This window comes from Bombina bombina, chromosome 7 (genome assembly GCF_027579735.1).
Source record: "Bombina bombina isolate aBomBom1 chromosome 7, aBomBom1.pri, whole genome shotgun sequence".
Taxonomy (NCBI): Eukaryota; Metazoa; Chordata; class Amphibia; order Anura; family Bombinatoridae; genus Bombina; species Bombina bombina.
The window spans coordinates 189562513-189577642 of NC_069505.1; the positions used below are offsets into that span (position 1 = coordinate 189562513).

The 15130-nt window shown below is 41.4% G+C and overlaps 1 protein-coding gene across 3 annotated transcripts in view; it reads right to left on the reverse strand.

Annotated features, from left to right (window-relative positions):
• Positions 1-468: 468 nt before the first annotated feature.
• Positions 469-15130, reverse strand: part of PKP3 (plakophilin 3) — a 134668-nt gene continuing 120006 nt past the window's right edge. For all 3 annotated transcript variants that reach the window (XM_053720512.1, XM_053720511.1, XM_053720513.1), the window contains 12 exons: positions 13096-13184; positions 12316-12998; positions 11552-11675; positions 11117-11321; positions 10018-10192; positions 9748-9865; positions 8943-9104; positions 8372-8554; positions 6866-7019; positions 4959-5151; positions 2998-3085; positions 469-1434 (listed from right to left, as the gene is read on the reverse strand). In XM_053720512.1, the coding sequence (XP_053576487.1) occupies positions 1399-1434; positions 2998-3085; positions 4959-5151; positions 6866-7019; positions 8372-8554; positions 8943-9104; positions 9748-9865; positions 10018-10192; positions 11117-11321; positions 11552-11675; positions 12316-12998; positions 13096-13184 (2210 nt within the window). In that variant the 3' untranslated portion in view covers positions 469-1398. The remainder of the gene's footprint in view (positions 1435-2997; positions 3086-4958; positions 5152-6865; positions 7020-8371; positions 8555-8942; positions 9105-9747; positions 9866-10017; positions 10193-11116; positions 11322-11551; positions 11676-12315; positions 12999-13095; positions 13185-15130) is intronic.

Sequence of the window (15130 nt, forward strand, 5' to 3'; positions counted from 1 at the left end):
TATGAAAATCCCATGCAAAAACGTCATTTTTTTTGAGTGCGGGATTGACGTTGCGTTACAGGCTAAAATGCTTGTGGTAAAGCTATACTGACAAAGACTAGTAATGGCTGCGTTCCTGCTTTTACGCTGAAATTGCCATTTTTTCAGCGTTAAAAGCCACAATGCAAAACTCGTAATCTAGGTGATTGTGTTTTACAGTTAATCCTTAGATTGAATGGCTTATTTCCTGAATATTCTGTATTCCCTTTGATAATGCATTTACTTAGCACTTTCACTATTTTGTATCTACATACGTCTGTCTGCGCCGCGGGGGGGACTGAATAGGACAGGCCCCAGCAAGGACTGGAATCTGTGAGAAAGATTCCACCTCCACCCAGGAATGCAGCAATAGCTTCTCCCTGCAGAGTGCCTCAATTAACTCTTCATTGTCTGACTGGTGTGAAAAAAAGTAGAACAAACCAGGAAAGATTTATAGAGTTAAAAATGTTTTATTTGTATCTGTGCAAATGCCATATATTACAGTGACAGAAAAATCACACACACAGTTTAAAATTCCCCTGAGATAAAAGGCTGTTTTTTTTACATTCTTAAAAACTGTTCCAGGACATCAGGGACTGAAATACAGTAAAATCTTTTGTACAAAACATTCATATTGGGAGGCCCCATAGGCTAAACACACATTTGTATCCCTCCAGCAGGGGGTGCTACAGCAGTGCTAACAATACAGACGGTATCCTATTTGAATCCCATTAATAAAACACCATAATTCAATATAACACAGCAAATGTTGTACCTGAAGTGTTGCACAGTAAAATTTTGCTAGGTTGTGTTAAATACTGAAATATCACAATATTAACACATTGCAGGGCTAAGGGTTAGTGCTTCTGTTAACCATTTAACTGCCAGAAATGATTGTGAAAGCATTACAGCCAAGGGGATAACACAATGTTGCCACATTTACACTAATAATTCTTTCACTTTGCAACATCTTCATCCTGCAACCTAATAAATATTATAACTTCCAAATGCAACACCCTAACCCTGTAGTACATACATTACACTGAATTGCAGCATTTTACTTATGATCATCCAATAGTAAATCAATTCAGAACATTCTTTGTCTACATGAAACCACACTCTCCTATAAAATGCATACAGACTCACACACTCACTCACACACTCAGGCACACACACACGCGCACTCACACACTCAGCAGAGCATTAGCACAGACACAAGTTTAGCTATCAAAACACACACTGATTAAACTGGGCCCTGCAGATAGGCTCCTTGCAGAGTCATTTACAGAGGGTTTAGGGAGTTGGGAAAATGTCACACGGTTAGCAACTGTTTCCTGGTATTTGGACTGAAGACGGGTTGTCATTTCACATGTTGTCCAATCATGGCCCTAGAAAATCATCCTTCTTGTATCCCTTCTGCAAGAAGACAGAAGCAGAGGTTACTCGTGAATATATCAGCATCTGGGTACTTGCATTTGTAACAATTTGCATGTCTGCAGGTGTGTGAATGCGTGCACATCTGCATTTGTGAGTGCATGCAGGTGCGAGTGTGCGCTTGCACATGTCTGCAGGTGTGTGTGCGCTTCCACATGTCTGCAGGTGTGTGTGCGTCCCTGCAGGTGTATGCGTGCGCGTCTGCGGGTGTGTGTGTGTGCGTGCACGTCTGCAGGTGTGAGTGCATGTCTGCAGGTGTGTGTGTGTGTGTATGTCTGAAGGTGTACGTGCGTGCATGTCTGCAGGCGTGCGTGCATGTTTGCAGGCGTGTGTGCGTGCATGTCTGCAGGCGTGTGTGCGTGCACGTCTGCAGGCGTGTGTGCGTGCACGTCTGCAGGCGTGTGTGCGTGCACGTCTGCAGGCGTGTGTGCGTGCACGTCTGCAGGCGTGTGTGCGTGCACGTCTGCAGGCGTGTGTGCGTGCACGTCTGCAGGCGTGTGTGCGTGCACGTCTGCCGGCGTGTGTGCGTGCACGTCTGCCGGTGTGAGTGCGTGCACGTCTGCAGGTGTGAGTGCATGTCTGCTGGCGTGTGTGCATGCATGTCTGCAGGCGTGTGTGCGTGCATGTCTGAAGGTGTACGTGCGTGCATGTCTGCAGGCGTGCGTGCATGTTTGCAGGCGTGTGTGCGTGCATGTCTGCAGGCGTGTGTGCGTGCATGTCTGCAGGCGTGTGTGCGTGCATGTCTGCAGGCGTGTGTGCGTGCATGTCTGCAGGCGTGTGTGCGTGCATGTCTGCAGGCGTGTGTCCGTGCATGTCTGCAGGCGTGTGTCCGTGCATGTCTGCCGGTGTGAGTGCTTGTCTGCAGTTTTATTAATTGCTGACATGATACAAGCTCCACTGGCGCTCTGAGCAGCTGCAATATTTAAAATGCTGGTGTACTGAGAATATCTAGTTATGCTTCACATGCAAGTCCAGAGAAAAATGTTAACACTAAAAGAGTGATATATTTTACTAGAAGCATTTTTATTATAGTGTTTCAGATTGCATTTTTGCAAACACTGCTGCCAGTGCCCTCTAGTTCTCAACAAGGTATAACATTAATAAAAGTATTGCTACAAATACTGCTGCTAAATAGTGCTCATCATGACACGTGCACACTGAGCCTATGTAGTAGGTATGCTCTTCATAAAAGGATATCAAGAGAAAAAGGTAACTTTAATAATAGAAATTCATTAAATGGTTCTTTAAAATCCACACTTCTGAATCATGAAAGTTTAATTTAGACGTTTTATATCCCTTTAAGTAAAACTTTTTTAAACTGAAAGGGAAACCATGGGAGATGTAGTAAAGAGTGAATAATGTACATATTTATAGTTAGTTGGTGAAGATAAAGGATGTTGCACAAGATGTATAGGACCCTTTGGAGTGTAGTAAAGAGTGAATAATGTACAGATCTATAGATAGTTGGGGAAGATAAAGGCTGATGCACATGATGAAGAGGATCATGGGAAGTGTAGTAAGACAGAATAGAGTGTTCTCACATACCGACTTGAAGTCGCGGTGCAGTTTGCTGTATTGCCACATGTTAGTGAGGAGGCTGGATGCAGCGCGGGAGCACTTCTCATTGTCTGGTCTGGGGAGAAAGGACATGTAGTTACACTCACTAGTTACACAAATACACACACAATAGTGCTCATGTCCTTATGCTAAATGCTGCATCCCACCCGCTGCTCACAATATACACACACTGTATAAACATACACACAATAGTGCTCATGACATGTCCTTACACTGCATCTCACTAGCTGCACACAATATACACACACAGACACACACAATACACACAATATCCTCTCACACACACAATATCCTCTCTCTCACACACACACACAATATACACACACACACACACACACAATATCCTCTCTCTCACACACACACAATATACACACACACACACACAATATCCTCTCTCTCACACACACACAATATACACACACACACACACACACACACAATATACACACACTGTATAAACATACACACAATAGTGCTCATGACATGTCCTTACACTGCATCTCACTAGCTGCACACAATATACACACACAGACACACACAATACACACAATATCCTCTCACACACACAATATCCTCTCTCTCACACACACACACAATATACACACACACACACAATATACACACACACACACAATATACACACACTGTATAAACATACACACAATAGTGCTCATGACATGTCCTTACACTGCATCTCACTAGCTGCACACAATATACACACACAGACACACACAATACACACACACACACACACACAATATACACACACTGTATAAACATACACACAATAGTGCTCATGACATGTTCTTACACTGCATCTCACTAGCTGCACACAATATACACACACAGACACACACAATACACACAATATCCTCTCACACACACAATATCCTCTCTCTCACACACACACAATATACACACACACACACACACACAATATACACACACTGTATAAACATACACACAATAGTGCTCATGACATGTCCTTACACTGCATCTCACCCGCTGCTCACAATATACACACACTGTATAAACATACACACAATAGTGCTCATGACATGTCCTTACACTGCATCTCACTAGCTGCACACAATATACACACACAGACACACACAATACACACAATATCCTCTCACACACACAATATCCTCTCTCACACACACACACACAATATCCTCTCACACACAATATCTTCACACACACAATATCCTCACACACACACTATACACACACACTATCCTCTCACACACACAATATACACATACACACAATAGCGCTCATGACATGTCCTTATACTGCATCTCACTAGCTGCACACAATATACACACACATAATACACACACACAATATCCTCTCACACACACACAATATCCTCTCTCACACACACAATATACGCACACACACACACACACACAATATCCTCTCACACACAATATCTTCACACACACACAATATCCTCTCACACACAATATCTTCACACACACACAATATCCTCACACACACACACTATACTGGGCACACATTTACCCACATTAAATATCTACTTTGACCTGAGCCTTAAATATAATGATTAAACTTTTAGTATACTGGCTGGGTGGAACCATAATTACTACTTACATCATCTTCGCCTTCCTCTGCACACTCTATACATCACTTCCTTTGTCTCTACATAATGTATAGTTATTGACTCCCTTCTCAATGTACCCCTTAAACCCACCCACTTGCCTGACTTATGCAGCACTCAGATCAGTCCAGTTCTCTCCCACCTATCAGACTTCCTTTCCTCCTACGTATAACATCACATACCAGTCCCTCTTTGTTTCTCACTAGTGGAGTGACACCCAGCTCACCCAACACCAGCCTTCTCGAATTCTTTCACACATCTCTAGTAATTACTTTTCTCAGTCTCTCCTCATGTTGTCTCTTACCCATCTCTCTTCTTCTTAATGAACATCAGCTTGCTCAGCCCATTGAAGTAAACGATATCCCTGGCAGCGAGTGGTCCCGCTACAGTGAGGTTATTTAGCACTGCAATGATGTTTACCACAACCTCTGCTGGGGGTAACTTATCACTACCATCACCTGGGAGCTTCTCCAGAAGATGACTCACCACCTTGGTGGCTGATAAAGAGAAGAAGGAAAATTGTAAGTGTGTATATGGGAAATGTGTAAGAAACAGACAAACAGAGAGAAATGTGCGCAAGTTTATTTAAGCACAAGATGATATAGAAGTCGGCCAGAATGTGTGGTTATGAGCTATGGGGGAAAAGTAAACAGGTTGTGAATTAATCAAAGTGTATGAAAGATCAACAAAGAAACAGGACATACATATTCTTGGGCATGAAACGCATCAGCTGTACAGTGAGATACTTGCTGTGGGGAGTGTATTTTTTTTTTTAAAAAAAACAGAATTAATAAGGTTTGTTTTTTAAACTACAAGCGCAAGATTGCTTAAATGCAGCACCATTTGTGAAAATGACTCAAAGGTAAGGGAAATTGGGTGATCCCAATCTGAATACAGCAGTTAAGCAATTCCTAATATCCCAGTTTGCACATGGGACAGCCTAGCCAAAGAGGCTCAGCATCTTACTATAGAAAAATGTCTGACAATAATGCAGAGAGCTGCTTAAGTTATGACATGACTGCAGAATTGGACTGGTGCTTTTTGAGTCACAAGCTATTCACTTATTAATGGTGAGTCTGAGTTGCATTACATTTATCCATTGTATATAATACCTGATATTATTCACCATATATGGGGTGACCCTAAAACCTTAATGTTAGCAGTGTATAAAGAATCTGCATAATTGCGGAATTTTCAGACTGATATGATACAAGATATATTTCTCCTCAGTGAAAGGCACAGTGAACTAAAAGAGACTGCACCCTGTGAAGCTTGGAGGAACCACAGTGAGGAGGATAGACCTTAGAGCAATGACTCAAACAAGATACAAAAAAGGACCAAAGCAAACTTCCCAGAGAGGGACATCTAACCATAGTGGGGGAGTAAAAAAAAAAAAAAAAAAAAAACACAATGAAGAAGCCACTTTCTGTGATGGCTAGCACAGGTTGTCTTCTCAGTTGTCCACTTCTGTGATGTAGATTGATGAAAGGGCCCAAAGGTGTGAACCAGATGAAAATCTAGGTGATTTTCTCTAAAGTAACTGTGTGAGTCCACTTGATAATGGATACAAGCACCTCCATTGGCATCTTATATTTACACTTGCTCTATTTGTCCTCTGGGAACATCTCTATAATCACCCTGAGTACCAGTTCATTGATGGGTCACCTCCCTGGGAGACCACAAACTTTGAATTTGTGGTTTGCACAGGCTGCTTTCCATCATCAGAGACTGGTGTCTACTGTATCATCCTAATGGGACATTCAAGGCAAAGAACCCTTGAGTGAGGAGCCTCATCACACAACTAACTGACATAGAATGGAGAGCAAGAAAGGTTCACTCACTGGTTGACTTTCACTACTAGTTGATATTGTAAAGGGATTTTTTTATAGTATTAATCTATAATGTCTAGTAACTGATAATTAGTATATTCATTACTTCAGTTGGAATTACAAAATGGGTTCATGTTTCATTATAATAAGCGTAGTATTACAGTTTAGATTAGTTAAGAAAGATGAAGCCCGAAATAGAAACATTTCAAAAGAGGGAGAATAACTTGATATTGCACCAGGCGAAAAAGAAGATCATGTTCAGTGAAATGACAATGAGACAGCAGATAAAGTAAGAGGCTGAGTGAAGAATATGAAGAAGCATGAAATACATGAGCGCAGTAAAGAGTTTGATACATGAGGAGAGAACGTGTAGCACACTTACACATCTCATCCTTGTTTCTGGCGTGTCGGGAGAGGTTGCGGATAAGCCCAGTTAGAGAGCGTAGCTGGCTGTGATCTGCCGTCCTCAAACGGTCCAGAACTGGGTTCAGAATCCGCTCCTGCTCCAGTGCAACTTGACTCAGCACACCTGCCCACTATAGAAGAGCAGACACAAATACGTTATAATAATGAACTTTATAGAACCTTACAAATGATACATTATTATGGTCGCCACCTGTCCTCCATAAAAATACTGATTGGTGATTAGATGAAACTGACAGATGGGTCTTAACCAGATCTCACCTCAGACCCATCACCAATCAACTTCTGTCAACCAAACTGGGCCACAAACCAGATCTCATTGTCTGCACTCAGTGTTGGTTATATGCCCAGATCAGACCTAATCAGTTAAAGGGACATGTGAATCTAAATTGCACTCTCATGGCTCAGGGGAGCAGCAATTGTAAGGGACTTTTTTATTAAAAAATGTACTGAGGACTACATATGAGCAAATGGACAGCAGCTTAAAGGGATAGAAGGGCCAAAAATGAAATGTACGTGAGTGTATGTCAATTCAAAATAGAAGCATTTTCCCAACATACTTCTATTAGCAAAAATCCCTCTAGTAGAAGTTATAACTGTTTTTCAGTGGCATACGCACATATGCTGTGAGGGCTCCTGCACCAATATATAAACACAACACCTTCTCAGAGAGTAAGCAGTGGTTTATATGACACAAATTATATCTTCAGAATCACGACGCACCAACGCCAGCTTTCTGAGCAAGTGTCGTGTTTGAATATTAGTGCACAGGCCTTCGCTGCTGAACAACAGTAATAACTTTTACTAGAAATATTTTTGCTAAAAAAGTATATTGCAAAAAATGTTTATATGTCAAATTGAACTGCTCCCATGTACATTTCTATTTTGACGTTTCTATCCCTTTAAACTTAAAGCGACATGAACGTCAAAATTAATCTTATGATTCAGATTAAGAATGACATTTTAAGAGACTTTCCAATTTACTTCTGTTATAAAATGTTACTTTGTTCTTTTGATATCCTTTGTTGAAAGGCATACATAGGTAGGCTCAGGAGCTGCAATTCTTTATTTGGTGCAAGCTGTTGATTGGTGGCTGCACACATGTGCCTCTTGTTATTGGCTCTCCAGATGTGTTCAGCTAGCTCCCAATAGCTTGTTGCTGCTCTGTAGAGGACTTTTAATTATGTATTTAACCACTTTGCATGGGTTAAAGATATAATTATATGCAAACAACAGTGCAATGATAAATGATGTAACACATTACAGCATTTTATTTTTACACTGTTCTGTCCCTTTAAGTGTCCACTATGTTTATTTTACTGGACAGATAATTGCAACATTGAACTGTCTTGGACACCGGACAACCCTATAAATTCTAGGTGCCAATACAAAACAGTTTATAAAGAAGCAGTATCAAGTGCACATAAACACATAGTATCTGTATAAAGTATTAAGTGTTACGTGCCCTGCGGTCTCCAGCAGTGATGTTCTGAAGGGCGCCTGCAGCCGCCTCGGTGGTGTGCCGGTTTAACTCACACTGCTGCAGTAATTTGTTATAAACTCCAATAATCTCCGGATGCCAAAGCCATTCCATGTCCTTAGGGTTCCGTGTTATCTCTGCAAAGGTTGCTAGGTCTGTACCTTGTTGCTGAGGGACAAGAGAAAAAGGTTATACATAGGTGTTTGGGTGCAGGAGAATAAAAGAAATGGTAGAGTAACAATTCTCTAAATGGTCCAATCACAAGACTGAATCAGTGGGTTAATCAGGGTCTCAATGAATATCATTGACATATCTATTGAAACATAAACTTCGTATAAGCCTATCTGTGGCATATGGGGGCTGCATTTGAGAATTACTGGCCAGATGAGTACCACTGTAAAAGTATAGTGGTAGAGCTAAGCAATAAGCCAGAAAAATGGATAAAGAGAGTGATATTTTGTACACTAAAAGATGCAATGAGTAGAGTTATACATATAATTTATTTATTTGTTACTACCACAGGCCAACTTAGCGAGACTGGTGCATTTGCCTTTACCTCTTTGAGTTTGCGGCTATTAGGGGTGAAGCATCCTACTCCATCTCCTGCCAAGGTACGCCCCCTCTGGGTCCCCTCCAGTCTCTGCAGGCAGGATGGTGGGATCTCATCATATAGTCGATAGGACAGGTTCCTTAATACACAGACTGCATTCTCCACGCACTGAAAGACAAGAACGGATAGTGAATCTCTATAAGAATATATGCTATTTATACAGTGAAAGAAATTGTGCTGCCTGGGTCCGAGAATGCAACAGCGCCCCCCTTCAGAAGTGACATTACTGACTAGCATATCAACCTACTAGACTGGCCGTTGACCTTACTAAGCCTACCTACCTGCATGCAACCAATGCTTATGCACAATTGTGTAATAAATGGGAAAGTAGTTGGGGAAGAAATGCACTTATACCATCTTGAATGTCACCCCTGACCGGTTCTGTTTCTTTGTGCATGATGAAGTTATGCTACTGGGAGCCTGTGACTTCCCCCACGGAGATGGAGGACAGGAGTGGTCTGCTTTTGACAGTGACGGACTAAGTCACTGAAGTGCTGACCCTTGTCAAGTGCTGCCTGGGTCCCTTGGACCCACTTGGTCTCATGATTGAGCCGGCACTGTATTTATAGCATTTTAATGACTGGAAAATTTCAGTGGATCCCATAACCCATTATGGATAAATATTGCTTGTAAATTTTTGTTCCTAACGCTACAATATAGTTTTATAGTACAGCTGGAAATCTGTTTGTTTCATTACCAATATATCTGATTTTCTTCCTTTCTAGACACATTCTTTTCCTTTCCCACTCACCTTGTCCTCAGATTTCCCAGACTGCAGGGCTCGGTTTGTGTAGCACACCAGAGAGTCCAGCAACCCTGGGCTTTCTCGCATTTTCTGACGTGTCTCATCGCTGGCTGAGCTAAGGTTTCTGGGGAGATGAGCATGGTGTTATACAAGCACACTGCTTTTGTATTATCCATAAAAGAGAGATTTATGCAAAGCTCAACTGTAAAGCCGGTCAGCTACCCTTTACTAAACTGTTATAATTTCCCAACATCTTTCCAGAAGTAAATAAACTACCTGAGAAAGCCAGTGGCATTGTAGAAGATCTCAGACTCAGAGGCATTCTGCTGGATTAGTAGAGACCCTGAGGAACCAGACAGCGGAGCCATCACACGGTCTGTCAGTGGAGTTAGTGTGTCTCGAGCCAATCTGTTTTTTAAATTATCACTTGATGACAAGTTCCAAAGGATGCCTGCAAATGATGACAATGAATGATGAGAAATATTTAACTGTTGACCAGAGAGGAAAAAGATGCAAAAGCCAGAGAAAAAGGTAAAATACCTAGACAAGAGACAACAGAGAGACAAAGGCCAGAGTTAGTGGGAATAAGGGGCAAAGAAACCTAGACAACAGGGAACAGAGAGACAAAGGCTAGAGGTAGTAATAAGAAGAGGTAAAGACACCTAGACAACAGGGAACGGAGAGACAAAGTCCAGAGGTAGTGATAAGAAGGGGTAAAGACACCTAGACAACAGGGAATGGAGAGACAAAGGCCAGAGTTAGTGAGAAGATGAGGTAAAGTGATGTAGACAACAAGGAGTTGAGAGACAAACACCAGAGGAAGTGAGAAGGGGTAAAGAGACATAGACAGGGAACAGAGAGATAAGTGAGAGGAAGGAGTAAAGAGACCTAGACAACAGAAAACAGAGTGACAAAGACCAGAGGTAGTGAGAGGAAGGGGTAAAGAGACATAGACAGGGAACAGAGAGATAAGTGAGAGGAAGGGGTAAAGAGACCTAGACAACAGAGAGACAAAGACCAGAGGTAGTGAGAGGAAGGGATAAAGAGACATAGACAGGGAACAGAGAGATAAGTGAGAGGAAGGGGTAAAGAGACCTAGACAACAGAGAGACAAAGACCAGAGGTAGTGAGAGGAAGGGATAAAGAGACATAGACAACAGGGAGTTGAGAGACAAACGCCAGAAGTAGTGAGAAGAAGGGGTAAAGAGATCTAGACAACAGGGAACGGAGTGATAAAGATCAGAGGTAGTGAGATGAAAAGTTAAAGAGACATAGACAACAGAGAACGGAGTGACAAAGACCAGAGATAGTGAGAAGCAGAGGTAAAGAGACATAGACAACAGGGAACTGAAAGAACATTGTACGTTAAAAATACCCGTTACATTCTTCTTCAGCTCATCATCCTGCTCATTCAGCGCCTGCAGCAGTTCAAACACACCATTCTCCTCCACCAGTGCCATCTTATTCTCAGGACTATCATAGATGAGGTTGCGCATGGCACCAGTTGCATGGCGCTGCACTTCTTGGTTTGGGTGGTTGAATAGTTTGACAAGTTTAGGGATGGCTTGATACCCTCGAGCCTATGGATTATGAAACAAAATTCACTAGATAATGTATTTTTTTACTGAAACATAACATTTGTTTAAACCCCTGTGAAGTCACTAAAGCCATAAGTGAAGTCCTGTAATGTTTGCAGCTCCCAAGCAAGACTTTGTCTTGTTGTGTAATCCCTTTACAGAAGCTAAACACAGTTATCTAGGGTCAGTAACCAATATCACTAGAAGATACATGGTCTGATCATCTGCCTCACCTGTTTCTTGGCCTCTGCATCATTGTAGCACCGATGCTGTATATAAGCAGCTCCCAGAACCTGCAGATTGGGATCACTTGCCATCAAATACTTCACTGCGGATGGCATGTCCATGTCATCGAACCTTGTGTCAAGTAAGGAAAACCAGAGAATACATTAAGTTATTATATGCCTTACTATAGCATCATACAGGCCGATGCTTAATATGCTCATCATTACTTCACACTACATATAATTATTACAAACACAACCTGATTCTTCTATAAACAGAATAAAAAGGTCACATAAAGAATGCTATAATAATTGCCAATAACTCCCTTAGCAATGATCACACCTTAACTATTATTGAAGGGACACAAAACTCAATGTTAAACTCTCATGATTCAGGGCGCAACTGAGAAATTTTCAAATTTACTTCCATCAAACAGACCTCTTTTGTTTGAGGTCAGGAGTGTGCATGTGTGCTGACCACGTACGTATGTAGAACATTGTTATGAAACATTGTTCCAAGCACCGCTGTCGTACAATGCTCATGACACATGCAAAATCCTAAGACTACCTCAATATGCTCTCATGGAAAGGAGCCAAGTTTCAACAAATGAGACCAGGAAGAGATCAGTTTGACAACAAAAGTGATTTGGCAAGTATTTGTAATTCACACTATCTGAATCATGAATGTTTAATTTTTACTGCTATGTCCCTTTAATAGTGAGCTTATTTTCACATTTTGCTAATTTGCTAGCTGGACTCCCCCTCTCACTTACCCACTGGTGAATGAGTGCTGGCTCATCAGACTCTTGTTCCCATCATACATGTCCATGCCCCTGGTCTCTTGCATCTGATGCGCGGATTCTCCCAAACTTCGTACCGAAGGTGCCCGTGAGCTTTGTTCCAATGTGTTTGTGACATAAGTGGTACCGACTCCACTACCTACATGCTGCTGCATCTGCTGAGCAGTAACACCGCCCATAGAACCATAGGAAGCGGATGCCACACGTGCACGGTTTGTGCTCTGGAAACGCTGCAGAGTGCGCATGGCAGGTGCCCTGATTGTCCGAGTCTGTGCCACCTCAGCTCTCTCAACCCATGTGCCGCCACCACCATCCTGGGATATGTTTCCAGACAGCGACCTCTGAAGTGCAGGTGCGGCACTGCCACTAGACATTTGCCGGGTGTAGAAGGATGCCTGAGTTGATGCCCCTTGATTGTAGCGCTCATCCATATCCCCTAGGTGAAGAGACCTCAGTGACATGGTGTCATACTCACGTCTGGCTGTTGGATATACACGTTCATGAAATGAGGTTGGGCGAGTGGTGGTGTAACCTCTTTGTTGTGCAGCAACACTGATCCGCTGAGCGCCACTGCCGCCCATATCAACAGCAGAGCGAGATGAATAACCGCCTGACCTCATTGCTCCCGAACTGGCATATGCTACCGGGCGCATGGTCTATGACAGAAAAAAAAAGATTGTTAAAGATGTAAGTAATGTCTATATCATGGGATACAACTAAGGATCACACATCTCTGATTAGCCAAATACTTACAGAAATTCTTTGGTCGGAGCTGAGTATCTGAGAACGGGAGCTATAGGAAGTAGGCGCTGAGCTGTACTGGGCGCGAGAGGAGTAACTTTCTGTGACAAAAAGGGAGAGAATAATACAGTTAACCACAAGAGATAGAGAGTAAAACACATTACAGAGAAGTTCAACAAGTTATTCATGAAGAAAATGAAGAGAACAGGCTGCTGTGAGAAAATGATGATGATCCATTAGTAAATTCTGTAACACTGGACACATAAGTAGGGAACAGACGGAGGCAGATTCATAGTAAAAAAAGAAAAAAACATAAATAAAACAGAATAAAACAATTACATGAGGAGGAGGGTCAAAAACCAAACGACTTGCAATTTACATATCATTAAATAACCATATCATGCAGCAGCAACAATAATGCCCAGAACTAGAGTATCTGGAAATAATATCCATATTAGGAAACCATTTTTAGCGAATAGAAGAGAAAAAAATGTAAGTGCACAGCTATAACTCGCTACATGACAATATTATCTTAGCAAACATTACAGGGATGGTATTATAGTAACATGTGCTAGAGCACTATCACTAAACAAGAACTGCTAACCCTTAGCTGAACACGGCCAGTGATTAGCAGCTACACATGTACGCTGCACCTGATTGGTTTAGTGTTCAGCTCCAGACCAGTAGTGCATTGATAGTCCAATGCTGACTTTAACTGTGTTTAGCCCCTCTGTGGTGGCAGTTCTGTACATTTTATAATTTCTCATTAATATTACTAAACCAAGGTGACCACATTATGGGATTATATTCCCACATGGTGAGTTTTAATTAAGGTTTAGCGGAATCTGCTACACCCAGTAAATGTATGGTTTTATTTTACCAAAAATGATCTTTTATACAGTGTGATTAAAAAGGATGCAGACTGCCAGCGATAGTTTTATCAGTTTAGGGTGAAGGTTTCCCAGAACTGGAGCTACCAGGTGCACAAAGATGCCGGGTACATCCATAATCAGATGTGCAATTCACTGACAAATACTGGGAACTAGAAGGTCAGGACTTATACAGTTCTAGTTTGGGTTCCTAACTCTTTTTATCTGCAAAAAAATGATATATTAACCAGTATTCCTAGCTAATTGTACACCTGTGATACATTCATTTACTCTTCAACAGATAATATTGTAACAATTTGCTTTATTATTTTTTAAACACTGCTCCACTAGTGTAAATTGCAGTGGTTTCTATTTTTCCCATCCTTAAAGGGACAGGACACCAAAATTGTTATTGTTTACAAAGATAGATAACTCCTTTACTACCCATTCCCCAGCTTTGCACGACCAACATTGATATATTAATATACTTTATACTTTAAACCTCTAAATTGCTGCCTGTTTCTAAGCCACTAAAGACAGCCTCTTATAACATGCTTTTTTATTAGCTTTTCACAACAGGAGACTTCTAGTTCATGTGGGCCATATAGATAACATTGTGCTCACGCCCGTGAAGTTGTGCACAACACAGCACTAATTGACTAAAATGCAAGTCAATAGATAATAAACAGTCATGTGATCACAGAGATAAAAAGTGTATTAATATAACTGTGTTGGTTATGCAAAACTGGAGAATCTCACAACAATTTAAAGGGGCAGTCTACTCCAGAAATGTTATTGTTTAAAAAGATAGATAATCCCTTTATTATCCATTCCCCAGTTTTGCATAATCAACACAGTTATATTAATATATTTTTAACCACTGTGATTACCTTGTATCTAAGCCTCTGCAGACAGCCCCCTATCTCAGTGCTTTTGACAGACATGCAGTTTAGCCAATCAGTGCAGACCCCTAAATAACTCTACGGGAGTGAGCACAATGTTATCTATAGGACACACATGAACTAGTACTGTCTAACTGTGAAAAACTTTAAAAATGCTCTGAGCTAAGTGGCGGTTTTCAACAGTTTAGAAATCAGTTTGAGCCTACCTAGGTTTAGCTTTTCAAAAATACCACCAAGAGAACAACGCAAATTTTATGATAAAAGTAAATTTGAAAG